Source organism: Bos grunniens, chromosome 26 (assembly GCF_055505025.1).
Source record: "Bos grunniens cultivar Pamir isolate PY7600 chromosome 26, Bosgru_T2T1.0, whole genome shotgun sequence".
NCBI classification, from domain to species: Eukaryota; Metazoa; Chordata; class Mammalia; order Artiodactyla; family Bovidae; genus Bos; species Bos grunniens.
Genome location: NC_141190.1, coordinates 36375835 through 36390555, shown reverse-complemented (window position 1 = coordinate 36390555; position 14721 = coordinate 36375835). Strand labels below are relative to the sequence as shown.

At 44.4% G+C, this 14721-nt stretch overlaps 1 protein-coding gene across 5 annotated transcripts in view; it reads left to right on the top strand.

Moving 5' to 3' along the window:
* GFRA1 (GDNF family receptor alpha 1) overlaps nucleotides 1-14721 on the top strand; it is a 231977-nt gene that overhangs the window by 64375 nt on the left and 152881 nt on the right. The window contains exon 5 of one of the 5 annotated variants that reach the window (XM_086379587.1): nucleotides 5736-5750. The exons of the other annotated variants lie outside the window; for them this stretch is intronic. Within the exon in view, the coding sequence (XP_086235713.1) occupies nucleotides 5736-5750 (15 nt within the window). The remainder of the gene's footprint in view (nucleotides 1-5735; nucleotides 5751-14721) is intronic. 5 annotated transcript variants of the gene reach the window in all.

The following is a 14721-nucleotide window of genomic DNA, read 5'->3' as shown; positions in this document are numbered from 1 at the left end:
CTCTTTCCCCAGGTGAGACTTCCTAAATGGGAGTTAAGTACAGGCATTTTCAAGAAACTAAACTCCCTTCATACATAATTTAACCTAGAAAAGAAAGCAAAATTGAGAGAGTGGTATGATCACATTGTTCGAGGGCCAGTAACTACTTCCCCCAGTCTTAGAGAAGTCAGGCACACTTTCACTATTTGGCATTTCTTTAATGCTGTGGGATGTGGGCTAAATGTGATTCTATAATAATAGTGGGGGTTTCTCTAACCATAGTTATGAGCTGAGCTATGGATTGAAATAGTAAATTATTCCTAGCAGACTGAACGGGCAATAAGACTGCCATCTAGTTCCCCTCATAAAACAAAGCAATAGATAAATAAAGGAGATCCAACTCACTTAACCTGCGTGGCTCTGTGCACCGCTAATTATTAACCCAGGCACAAGAGAAGGGTTCACCCAGAGTGTGGTTAAATCATTTTTAATAGAGGTAAACACGAGCCATGTGGATGAGTAGCACTCAAGCAAGTTTTTAATCAGCAACGTTTAGGAATCACCCAGCCTAATTGCCATAACTTATTAATAATAATAAATAATCTGGTCTTTTTATGGCTCCTGTCTCTGGAGGACTCAGTGCATTAAAGATCTCTGGGGTGTGAATCTCTCAGTAGCTATGGGGGTGGTGGGCAAATATCCTTGATGCTCATTCCTAACAGAAGAAAGTGGACATTGAGGCCAAGAAAGGCAAATCTGAGTTCGTTCTTTCTTACTTGCTTCTTCCTACATCTGAATCGCCAATTTATAGATGCCCTTTCATCTGTCTATAGGACCAGAATGGCTCTGGTGGGGGTGGGGTCGGAGAACAGGCTTTTCTTTGTTGACGTGAATGGTTAGGGTTGAGGTTTTTTCCCTTGGGAAGTGAGTATGAGCAGAGCTTTGTCTGAAGGAGTTCATTTCCTCTGCACAAGTATCCCTGGTGTCCTTTGGGTTCAACCTGACTGTGGCTAGGCTGGGTACTGGAAACTCCTAACTCCTTAATTGCATGATTTCCAGTTCCTGGCGGAGCAGAGAAGATGGCACCGAGTCTTATTCTCAGTCATTCTCTGCTGCAGCGGATGGGGATGAGGAAAGGTTTTTGTAAATCATCAGACTTAACCTCCCCAACGCAATGGCATGAGCGTTAAAATCTCTCCAGGTCAGCTTGGTTCAAAGGTTGTAAGTGATTTACTCCCAAATAATTCTTAGTGGTTGGTTAGACTGGACGGAGATGACTGCCCCCGAAGTTTGAGACCATTTAATTCCTATAAGTGACTAGTTCTTGTGGGTTGGAGGTGGTGGATACATGCACCAGAATAGACGATGACAAAAGGTATTTCTGTGGCTGATGTCCTCTGAGGTCTGCAGTTCGGCAGGTGTAAAATGGCACACAATCTACCTTCTTCTCACTTATTTTCCATTCTTCTGTCCATGAATCATTTGAACATGAGCCTGGATGGCTGCTTCTGTCTGGAAAAGTGAAATTTTAAAGAGGATACCCAAGCAGTTATTATTCAGAGCAAAGAGCTAAGTAATGCTAAGAATGGAATGATTTATGTCATAGAGTACAAAAGACATAAATTTAGAGTGTAAATTACAAGATAACTCATGTGCAAAATTGTTGTAATATTTATACTAGTGTTTATTAAAATTTACATTTGAATAAAAAGGTGCAAAATGTAAATGAAGCTGAAAAGTGGATTTGAAAAGAATCTGAAATAGCTTATATGAAAATCAGGAGAGTTTTCTGGGATAGAAGATAGGAATAGTACTCTATGTAGGTTTGTCTGTTAAACCATGACATATACAGTGGGATTGGAATGAATAAGGTCTCTGATTCCTGAATTTCTGCCTGAATTTCCTCCCTCCCTGCCCACTGATACTTTCCAGTAACTCAGATCAGTACTGAAAGCCATGGAGAGGAGGTTGAAGTTTCTGGACGGATGTCGAGGCTGGATCCGTATTTGAAAGGCTAATCTCATTTCACTGATGTTTTCAATGTTGGAAATTTTTTTCTGTATTCATTAAAGGATAATGATAAATCTCTAATTTGTACTTTGCTACTAATAGGGATGATTTTGTGCTTCATTAAGGTTAAATGAATCTCATGTCGTCCTGGCTCAGCCTTTCACAGACACCATGTGTGATCTTGGGAGAGATCTCTTCCTTCTCTGGGACTCAGTTTCTTCATCTATAAAACAAGGGGGTTGTAGCAGATGAGTGTTGAGAGAGACCAGCCCCCTGCCCTTCCCTCCTGTGTGGGAACACCCTATGCCAGGCAGTTAGGATCCACAAAGGCCATCAAGACGCATAGCTCTTGTTCTCAGGAGCACATGGTCTTCATAAATAACTAATTATAGTATGAACTCTAATTGCAACATGCACAAGTTACTCTGGGAGCACAGAGGCAGAAAGAGCCACTTCCTTCTCTGCAGGGATAGGCTCTGAGAAACTTCACAGTGGCCGTGACATTTGAAGGGGGAGGAGGAGGGCTTCTCCAGGTGTGCAGGCTGGTCAGAGGGTGGATGGTTCAGACTGTGCATTGCAGGCGGCAGATGCCCGTGACTGTGGTAATTTAGGGAGCTGCACATGGTCCTTCTCACCGTCTCTGGACCGTCAGGGCATGGGGGCCGAGTAGCTTTGTATACACTGCTGTGTCAGAACTTGGGCCAGTGATGAATTACTGAGGTTAGAGAGTAATGTATGGCATATATAAATTAAAGCAGGGTTTAAGTTTTCCTGTAATGGCACCAGTCTGGCCCATTTACATTCCAGTTGGCTTTCCTGAGTGTGAGAGAAGGGGTGGTGATTTAGCCAACTCCCTGGGAGTTGTAAGCCTATGTTGGTCTCATCTGTCCTATAGCCACTGGCCTAGGTGTGCCCTGGGGAGCATGTGTATTGCATGTGAGTGACACCCCTTATGAGGGCACATGTGCCCCAGTGGGGGCTTTCCTGGTGGCTCAGATGGTAAAGCATCTACCTGCAGTGTAGGAGACCCAGATTTGATCCTTGGGTCAGGAAGATCCCCTGGAGAAGGGACTGGCAATCCACTCCAGTATTCTTGCCTGGAGATTTCCATGGGCGGAGGAACCTGGAATGAAAACTGTTCTCACTGGTTTTCTCTCCTTGCAGTCTGTTTAACCCATTAAGTACATGGTTATCCACACCATTTGTGGCCCCTTGGCTCTTTGTGACCTTGTGGGAGCTGATGTTTTAGCTGAAGACTGACAGCAAATACAGATGTTGATGATATAATTCTCATTTAGTTTTTAAGATGCAGGTAAATTTTAAATTCAGCTTGTAATTGTAGGGCATGTTCATTGTTAAATTTAAAATAATACAGAAATTCTTATATAATATTTAAAATGGTCCCAGATGCAATTACCTGAAGGTTAACATTTCTGTGACCATCATCACAGGTCTCTAGACATACACACCCATACATGCACATACACGGGCTCAGGATACATGTTGCATGTTACTTTCTGATTTCTTTGTTCAAAAATAATAAAAATCTTCCCCCTTTTTAAATGGCTGAACCATAGAATGGATGTATTGTTTTTGATTTGATTCTCTATTGACAGGCAAATAGACAATCTCTGTTGCTTGTCCTTTATACACAATGCTGTAATGAACATCTTTGTAGACTTTAGGTATTTCATTAGATGACATCCTTAGCAGTGGTGTTGTTAGGTTAAGGATGTATATTTAACTTTTCCATACATACTGTCAAACTATCTTGTAGAAGTTTCGTACCTATTTATAACCCCATGTTGGCTCAGATGGTAAAGAATATACCTGCAGTGTGGGAGACCCTGGTTTGAACCCTGGGTTGGGAAGATGCCCTGGAGGAGGACATGACAACCCACTTCAGCGTTCTTGCCTGGAGAATCTCCATGGAGAGAGGAGCCTGGCAGGCTACAGTCCCTAGGGTTGCAAAGAGTCGGACGTGACTGAGCATGGCACAACCCCATGATCAGGGCAGGAACTGGCTTACATCTGCATGGTGGTGTCTGTATTGCCAATGCTATCCTCCATCTTTGAATTACTGGATGAGAAAGTAGGACCAGACAGGAATATTTTGGGGGTGATTGGGAGTCTGTAGAAGCAGGGTGAGCCTGATGTCAAAAAGTACCTTGTAGGGACTTCCCTGGCAGTCCAGTGTTAAGACTGCACCTTCCAATGCAAGGGGCAAGGTTTCAATCCCTGGTCAGGAAACTAAGATCCCACATGCCTCGTGACCAAAAACCCAAAGCATAACAGAAGCAATATTGTAACAGATTAAGTAAGACTTTAAAAATTGTCCACATCAAAAAAAAAAAATTCTTGAAAAATGTACCTGACTTATGCATTCATGTTCACCAAAAGATATGGACAAAACATCACAGTTTGTAATTGCCCAACAATTGATCTTCAGAAACAATCCAAATATCCATCCACATTAGGATGCAGAAATAAATTATGATAAAATCATAAAATCACCCAGTAGAATACTACCTGGCAGTGAGAATGAATGACCTACTACATGCCACAGCATGGATGACCCCCATAATCACTGTAGAGTAAAGAAGGCAGACAGAACAAATTCGTTTTGGATTAATCCATTTATACAAAGCCTGTTGGCTCAACAGGTAAAGAACCTGCCTGCAATGCAGGAGATATGGGTTCAATCCCTGGGTCAGGAAGATCCCCTGGAGGAGGAGGCCATGGCAACCCACTCTAATATTCTTGCCTGGAAAATCTCATGGAGAGAGGAGTCTGGTGGGCTGCGGTCACAAAGAGCTGACCATAACTGAAGCAAATGAGCACAGAGCCCAGAAGTATACCTAGTGGTTACTACTGGCGGGCGTTAGCCAGTGCTTGTTAATTTATGCTCTTTGCTAATATGTGTGTTTTCAGATGCCAGACCTAGTGCTTGGCATATAGTAGCCTCTCAAATATTTGTTGAAAATGATGAATAAGTATTTTTTTTTCAACTTGTCACAGATTTTGACTTCAGATTTTATATGAAGACCTGGTGTTATTAGTTGTGAATTGTATGTGGAGAATTCATACAGATTTTGTGCTTATTATGATTTAAATATGGAACTGTAGTAGATTCACAGGTCTTTCCTCTGTTTATCCTGTGGTGTGCCGTTGTCACTTGGGTTGTTTATAAACCAGCCCGGCAGCTTAGTAGCAGGCAGGAAGATGGTTTGTGGAATCAGGAGATTGGGTTCAATCCTGAGCTCATTGCTTATTCCTCTGTGGTCTTGGATCAGTTTCTCAACCATCCGGAAGCTCAGTTTCCCTATCTATACAGTAAGGATAATATTGCAACTTGCCTCATAGGGTTGTAGTGAAAATAATAATATTAAAATGAATAGTAACTGGCAACTTTTGTATGTTTACCGTGTTCTGGACACCAGTCTAAGACTTTAAAACACAGGACACAGTTTGTTTAATCTTTCCAATGCAAATGTATTTGTGGTTTAGGAATCTGTAAGCCACAGGGTTAGTAAGCATCGAGCCAGGATTTAAACCCACGCAGTTCCCTTCCAGAGCTCAAGCTTTTAACCGCTGCCTCTGAGTAGAGGAAATATTGTACTGAGAGTGTTTAGGACAGTCAGTGTGTGTTAGCTGTGATGCTCATCACTGTCATTTGCAACATAATTACTAATTTTTTTCTCCTTTCTCTCTGCCTTTTTCCTCCTGCTTTTCCTTCCTCCTGGCAGATGTTTTCCAGCAAGGTAAGCTCATTGCCTCCTCTCTGCTTTTCTATTGCTTGTGCTCTTTTGGGAAAGAGTATCACCTGTGTGCAGAGGGTTATGGGGCTTTCCATCCTTCTGTGAACGTGCCACGGGGACTTTAGGACAGACGTACCGTGAGGAGCATGGCCCGGGGTGGCCTGAAGTGCCATGAGCCTTCCAGAGCCTCTGCTATCCAGCCTCTGCCCCTTCCTCTGGACCTTGCTTGGGGGTAGAACGAGGACTGGACAGTTGGGGCAGGGACATTGGGCACGGGTTCATGCCCAGGCATCTGTCCGAGGGCAGGGCTGCTGTGGGCTTGTGAGACAGGTGGGGAGCAGATGTCTCTGGAGGGCATCGGGTGGAGGCCCCTGTTTCTCAGAGCTCCTTCATCCAGGCCAGCTTCTGCTTGGTCAGGTCTCCACACGCCACCTCCACCTGGGGGCTTCTCTGTCAAGCAAAGGTGTGGGCAAGACCATGGCTGGCTGGTCACTTTGTGCCCTTTAGCCCAGGGGAACCTCACAACCCCTCCAATTGGGCCAGTGATTGAGAGGAACCCAGTAAGGGTATGCAGTGTCTTACACATTTTCCCAGTCAAGTTTATATGTTCTGGGGAGCTGGAGAGGGACAGCGTAGGCTACGTGTCCTTCTGGCTCATGTTTAAGTCCCCATTCAGGATACACAGCTTCTGCACTCTGGGAGTCTCGCGGGCATGGCCTTACCGAACCCACTAGATACACATTCAGGGCAACTGCCTCTTTCCGTTTTTCATCACCATCTCAAACTACTGGAAGAAAGTGGACAGACCGGATTGTTTATATATTCAAGATGGGAAGCATGTGTATTCCATGCCTGCCACCTCATTCTCGAATCCCAGGCTGCCTTAGGATAAAAGAGACCAGTGTAAAAAAAAAAAAAAAAAATCCAGGCATCCCATAAGTAGCTTCCAAATGATTTTATGGGCTGGATATTTTCTCGACGATTATTTTACCCCAAACATGCAGTGTGTGATGGAGAAGGTCTGTCTGCTTTCTCTGATCGAAGTGCAGTTGTGGGTAACAACGAAGGGACTTGTGTTGTCTTTTAAGAGTGCGGAGTCATAGACCTACTTTTATAAATAATTCATAAATCTAAACCAGCCAGAAGTAATAAGTTCCATTTGGCTGGAGACGAAGCGATGGGCAAAATTGAGAAGGTGCCACGACTGTGGGTGTAAGGCATGTGCTGCTGTCAGGGTCCTGGCTACAGTGCGTTTTCCTCCTTGACACATTGAGGGTTCAATGACATGCTCTGGGAGGCAGTTTTTATTTTTTTCTATAAACTAGAGAGCCAAGCTCTCCCCAATGCAAAACTACATGTCTTCTTTTGAGACATAAAATGCGTGAGTTTGGAAAAGTCTCGCTGGAGCCGGTGTGCCGAGGCCCCTGGAGAATGGAAAGAGAAAAGGTTGGTATCAGATCTGGCTTTTCTACCTAAAACCATGAGCGTTCAGTTATTGTATTCAGTATAAAAAATGGCTTATCAGGCTGCTCATGTCAAGTTTGCCTCCTTTTTAATCAGTCATGCCATTCCATTGATGGGATTTGACTGTCGGTAACAATGATATGCAAAACTTATAATCACCTGCAAATCTCGGACTATCGAGACTTAATAGCATCTTCCACAGACAGAAGCTGCTAGCTACCCCTGGCCCTGTGAGATAGTACTAGCATTACAGATGGGGAGAACTGAACTTGCTTTTGTGAATTATTTACATGGCTCTGGCCTTGCAGGACTGTTTCATACAGAGGGACATTCTCTGAAATGATGGCCAAGAACTCACCAGCTGGTACCCCACCTTACCTCTGCTTCTGGCCATTCTGCCTGTGAAATGAATGCTCAGTAAAATGTGACAGTAAAAATGTGTCAGTGACAGTAACCTCAGGAAAAAGACAAAGCTTCTGTGTCTTGCAGACAATGTCTGAAACGTGACTGCACAGCTTCTTCTTGGGGCGGGGGATGGGGGGTGGGTGCACGGAGACTCTGCTACCAGATTGTGCCATTAACTTGAAACGCAGGGGCCATGAAGTGTGCTAGAAATAAACAGCAGAAAACTATGTGGTTTCAGGTGAACAGGAGCCACAGGGCCATTTCTGCCGCCCATCTACACGAGGCCACTGTGAGTGGCTCTGGGCTGGCCATGCCATGGGCATCAGGCCTGGCTTGCTTTGGTTTACCCAGGGACTGAAGGGCAGCTGGGTTGCGGGGTGCTGGCCTGCAAAAATGTACTCTTGGCCGTGAGTGAGTGAGGTCTCTTTGACCAGAGGAATCCTTGCATGTTGGGGCTGCTGTGCACTAGGGCTGGCAGAAGAGGGAAACAGACTTGCAAGTTGACAACATCAGATGTTCTCAGAGGAAACAAGTTTTTTCCTCTGGATAGCATTATCTTTTCTTTCACTACAGATCAATCTTGTTATAGCGGGTGACAGCGCAGCAGCTACTGCCGGCCTTTCTCTGCTGGTACTGTGGTGTGTGCACATGGGAGCCGATTTCTACCCTCAGAGCCGTTTCTGAGCTCGTCTCGGTTCTTTCATCTGTAAATGCCACTTGCTGTGACAGTTAGACCACAGGGCCCGAGGACAGTCAGGGACCAGTGGGTCCGCAGCTGGGTTTTCCGTGTGTAGGAGTTCTGGGGACCATGGGCCCACATGTTCAAGGAGCCTTAATTGACCCACATTCTCTGGCATCCACAGAGCTCATGAGCCATTGGATGGCTCTCAGGAATTCTGAAGAGCCACAGAATTGCTCTTCACAACATCAAATGCAATTGAAAATGCTGTACGTGCACATGTGTCTAGAATCTTGAGTTTTAGGGCACTTTTATACTGATTCGTTTAATAATGAAGTCAAGACTGCACACACACACTGCACAGCTCATTTGAAGTTACTGAAGCACCTTTGAATGCTCATCCATGGGCTCAACCTTGATTCTGAAATCGAACAGAAACTGAGTGGCTTGGAAATGAGAATACCACCACTCAGCTGGGCATTTGAAAGCGTCAGCAGGCACCATATAAAGATTTCACCATTGAGTTAATTCTCTGCTCAGTGAACTGAAGTCCTTTATAGACTCTGTGCCTTAAGAGGCATAGCCTTCCCTCCTCCTCACTTCTCACCTGGAGCTGGGATCTTGCTATTAGAGAGGGTTTTCTTCCAGCTCAAGTAATTTTTGATACCTTTCAAACATAGTGCACTTGTTTATCTTGTAACCGGTAACTGTGTGTGAGGTACTTTCTATGAGGATAAAGGAGTGACTGAGACGGCGAAGTCCCCTGTTCTCATGGAACTCATGGTCGAGCTTGGGGAACATTTGGTGCCAGGCATGCAAATTAATAAACAAGGTAAATTTCAAGAGGGATACAAGAAGTAAGGGCTTCTCTAGTAGCTCAGCTGGTAAAGAATCTGCTTGCAACACAGGATACCCCTTTCGATTCCTGGGTTGGGAAGATCCCCTGGAGAAGGGATAGGCTACCCACTCCAGTATTCTTGGGCTTGCCCTGATGGCTCACATAGTAAAGAATCCGCCTGCAATGCGGGAGACCTGGGTTCAATTTCTGGATTGGGAAGATCCCCTGGAGGAAGGCATGGCAACCCACTCCAGTATTCTTAGCTGGAGAATCCCCATGGATTCTCCATGGTCTGTAGTCCATGTGATTGCAAAGAGTTGAACATGACTGAGCGATTAAGCACAGCACAGCATAAGCAGTGAAGAAAATATCATGGATGGTACGCTAGGTGCTCAGAGGGCCAGGGATGTTACATGGATGTGGCCAGAGAGTGACAAGGAAGACCAGCTATTGGAAAATCTGGGGACCAGCAAGAAAACTTGCAAGGGAGGGGCCTGGTGGGCAGGAACACCCCCATATTCCAGAATCAGAAAGAGGCTGGTGTGAGAGAGGAAGTTGTATGAAATGAGCAGAGAGAGGAGGGCAGGCATGGTCTAGGGATCAGAGGAAGGAAGTCCATGGTGGTAGTGGTGAGTTTTAAGTAGAAGAGTCACATGGTCTTAGTAACATTTAAAAGCACCACACTGACTGCTGTGAAAATGCACGAGAACAGCATGTAAGAAGTTAAAACCAGGACCGAGACTGAGTGCTGAGCATGCTCGAGCCGGGCTGAGATGGGGCCCTGCCCTCAGGCCCTAGTTGCTCCCTTGAGGAAGTGTGGTGGGTAGTGGGAACTTCCACCCAGCCAGCTCACCTCTGCTGAGCACCATATTTTGTGCCTGTGTGAAGTCTTGTGCCATGACTTAAGGCTCGCAAATTATACTCCTCAAAGACACCAATAAAATATTCTTCTATGTGTCTTCAGATTGTAAAAAGCCACTTTGCTCCAGTGCATATGTATGTGTTCATCATCTGTATTACATATACATTATTAATGTATTCGCTTCCCTGGTGGCTCAGATGGTAGGGAATCCATCCGCCTGCAATGCAGGAGACCTGGGTTCAATCCCTGGGTTGGGAAGATCCCCTGGAGGAGGGCATGGCAGTCTACTCCAGTATTCTTGCCTGGAGAATCCCCCTGGATAGAGGAACCTGGCAGGTTAAAGTCGATGAGGTTGCAAAGAGCTGAACACGACTGAGCAACTAAGCACAGCACATTACTGTGTGTGTATAAATATGCCTAGTAGACATCAGTTTTTCCCCCAGTCGGGCTGTTGCTTTGTTGAGGAGGTTGGGCCAATAGCTTTGCCCAGCAGCCTCGGTTTTCTTATCTGTAAAATGAGAGTTGGGGAGATCCTTGACCCAATGTGGCCTCCTGCTGACGCTCTGTTTTAAGAAGTTTTAAGTGAACTTGAGTTAATAAGAGTACAAAAATGTCCCATGCTGCAGATTTTGAGTATTGCCCAGAGAACATGGGTGGAAACAGGTTGAGAATGAGGTGGCTGAGAATTAAGGTGAAAAGAAGCACGGTTGCAGAAGTGTAACGTACTCTCAAGGCTTTTTGGAAACATCAGTTCTTTCCTATGTGTGTTAATAATGGAATTCACACTGGGTGGCATTGCTTTTACTAATCTGAAAAGAACAATAAATCATAGTTTGCTTTCTGGCAGCCCAGCCCAGCTCGTTAATTGTTGAGGTGGGTTTGTGATGACAGTGACCACTGCCATTTATAATGTGCTTGACTTAAGCTCTTTTGCATTTTTCAAATGTGTTGGTCTAACTGCTGGAGTTGGATCTTAGGTTTTTCCCAACCACTTCAGAAAACCCATCTGTTATAAAACTCTGACCCTTTAGCCATGAATTATGGTCCCCCTGGTAACATTATACATTATGAAATATTGTTTTCTTTATGAATGTGGGATTTGGGTGAATAAATTAAATCTATGGTTACCACCTCCAGGGAAAAACTCCAAGTTGTCATATGATGCTAACTAGTAAATGAGAAAAATGCGTGAACATTCTTATGGTGGAAAGTGGCTGGTTCCCTGGTCACACGTTTCTATGCTAATATTTATGTTGTATATATATCATCCCCCTTTCTGTTCAGACTCAGTAGAATATTCCGAGTCATGTAGGAAATGCATTCATCTTTCCAGCACAAACTGAACATTACCATTTAATTTCACGTAGATTCACTTTGTGTGAGTGTGTTGTGTAGGAAAACGAGAGGCATATTTAAATAATCACATTCTCTGAGATGCTTCATAACATTCTGCGTGGGCTCTGCAAGGTGATCTGTTCCCTGCCAGCTGGCCTCGAGTAATGCTTTTCCTTGTAGCAGATTCTCTGTCCTCACTCCAATCCTGAAGTATGCATTTCAGGTGAGGTCTCAGAGTCTCCCTCCCAGTTACTTGAGTTTCACAATTGCCAGATCAATGAAAGGGGGTCAGTTTTATTGTTGAGATGGTTGCTAATAACAAGAGGAATTTTTATTTTGCAAATTTTATTTTATTGGGATGATAATAATGATGATGATGGGACCATCAGTATTTGTCCACGTCCTGTATTCCAGGCATTGGGACAATTGCTTTGTACACATTTTCTCGTTGAATCTGTCCCCGTATTTTTTGAAGTAGGTTTTATAACCAATAATCCCACTTCACAGGGGAGAAAACTGAAGCACAGAGTAGAATTCATCTAGTGATGTTTATATAAGTAATGAGTAGTAGAGGCAGGATTTTATTTTATATTTTGTGGGTTCGAATCCCACCAGGGTCAATTTTATTTTTTCCTTTCCTCTTTTTCTGACTTTTTCTTAAAGGCTCCCACCCTTCTCCCCCTACACTATCTCAGTGTTTTCCAGCTGGTTTCAGTTCCAACCTCAGCCTCTGCTCTGCTCTCTTCTTTACTTACCTGTCTGCCCTGGGGGGCTTGGGCCGAGGAGAGCAAGACTGGGAGTGGGAGACAGAAGGGGAGGGAAAGTGGGTGTGAATGCTGAGATAAAGGCAGGGCCCTGGCTCTGGGAAGGAGAAGACAATGGCAACCCACTCCAGTACTCTTGCCTGGAAAATCCCATGGACGGAGGAGCTTGGTGGGCTGCGGTCTATGGGGTTGCACAGAGTCAGACACGACTGAGCGACTTCACTTTCCCTTTTCACTTTCATGCATTGGAGAAGGAAATGGTGACCCACTCCAGTGGTCTTGCCTGGACAATCCCAGGGACGGGGGAGCCTGGTGGGCTGCCATCTATGGGGTTGCATAGAGTCAGACATGACTGAAGTGACTTAGCAGCAGCAGTTGGCTCCGGGATACATGGGGATTTAATAACCACTTTATACTATGCACTAGGGACTCAGGAAAGGACTGGGGCTGGACTGGGGGCAGAGGGTACAATCTTAGACACAAGAGGCTGGGAACAGGGAGAAGGGACAGGGACCAGGGAAATATATATTTATTTATTTTGGTTGAAAGACCTTATTCTACAGTAAAGTTTTAGATTTTCTGAAAAATTGTGAAGCTAGAGAGTCACCATATACCCTGCATCCCGTTTCCCCATTACTAACATCTTACATTAACGTGGTTCATTTGTTACAACTAATGACCCAATATTGATCCATTATTATTAGCTAAACTCCATGGCTTATTCAGATTCCCTTGCATGAGTGCATGTGTGCATGATCATTCGCTCAGTTGTGTCTGATTCTTTGCAACCCCATAGACTGTAGCCTTCCAGGCTCCTCTTTACATATAATTTTTTCAGGCAAGAATACTGGAGTGGGTTGCATTTCCTCCTCCAGGGGATCTTACCAAGCCAGGGGTTGAACCTGCGTCTCCTTTGTCTCCTGCAGTGGCAGGCAGATTCTTTACCACTGCGCCACCTGGGAAGCCCATTCTTATTCCCGTAGTTTTTACCTACGTTCCATCTCTTTTCGGGGATCCTATCCAAGACATCACATTAACTTTTAGTATCCATGTCTTCTTAGACTCCTCTTGGCAGTGACGGTTTCTAAGACTTCCCTTGTTTTCGATGACCTTGACAGTGTTGAGGAGTCCTGGTGTTTTGAGAAGTCTCTGTTGTAGATGTCCCTCTCTGGGAATTTGAATGATGTTTTTCTCATGATTAGACAGAGGTTATGGGTTTTGGGGAAGATCACAGAGATAAAGCTCCATTTGCCTGACTTCATATCAAAGGCATTTCCTGTCATCATGATCTATGACTCTTGATGTTGATCTTGAACACCTGGCTGACGTAGTGTTTGTCAAGTTTTTCCACTGCAAAATTACTTTCTGACTCCTTTCCACACTGTACTCTTTGGAAGGAAATCTATGCATAGCCTAGTCTTAGTGAAAGTGCGGAGCTATGTTCCATTGTTCCATCTTATTATACAGAGGCTAGCTACTCAAGTTATTTTTCTACAAGGGAGATTTGGTTCCTATGCTTCATTTATTACTTTATTCAATCATATATTTAGATCAGTATGGACTTATGATTATTTATTCTATTTTGTTGTGGTCATTTAGTCGCTAAGTTGTTCCTGACTTTTCGCAAGTCCATGGGCTGTAGCCTGCCAGACTCCTCTGTCTGTGGGGTTTCCCAGGCAAAAATACCAGAGTGGGTTGCCATTTCCTTCTCCAGGGGATCTTCTTGACCCAGGGATCCGACTCACAACTCATGCTCTGGCAAAGGATTCTCTATCTTACGTGATAGTTGCTCAGTTGTGTCTGATTCTTTGCGACCCCATGGACTGTAGCTCACCAGGCTCCTCACCTCATAGAGTTTTACTCTAAACCTTGGGTTACAATGTAATACACATTTAATTTATTTTCTTGGCTTGTCCATTGGAAGCTCTTTCAGCAGACTCCTTGTGTCCCTTTGACATATCACTGTCAATTATTTTTTGAGGCCTTCTGCAATACTTTCTGATACTATAAGATGCTCCATGCTCATCTTGTGTATTTCCCATCTCTGTCCTTGACTCAGGCATTTCCTAAAGAAGCCCTGCTTCCTTTTATTGGAGAATGATGTTAGAAACCAAGATCTGGGTGCTGGGTATGCTTATTGTTATTGGGGTGTCATTTCTTTTAGGCCCTCTCAGTTAACAGAGCAAAAAACGCATGTGTGTGTATTCTAACCCATGTATATATGCCTGTCTGTTTCTATGTACAACCAGTTGTATCTATATTAAATGCGAGTTCTTACTGGTGTGTCTAGCTCTCATCATTACCACATGGATCATTCTAGGCTTCTCCCCTTGCTTATCTGCACATTCCTACTCCCAAGGTTAAGTCAGGGTTTTCAACTCACGAAGTCTGACTTAGGTTTTACAACACACTGTCATGATTCCCACTGAAGGACTTTCTTCTACTCCTGGTGAATTGCAGTCACAGATCCTTGACCTTCCCTAGGCTCAACAGGACCACCCAGATGCAGAGGGGTGAGTTTATTAGATACCTATCTATGTCAGTTCCGGCTGTTGTAACAAAATGCCATAAACTGGGGAGTGGGGTGGGGTGTCGAATAGCAAGCATTTATTTCTTATGGTTCTGGA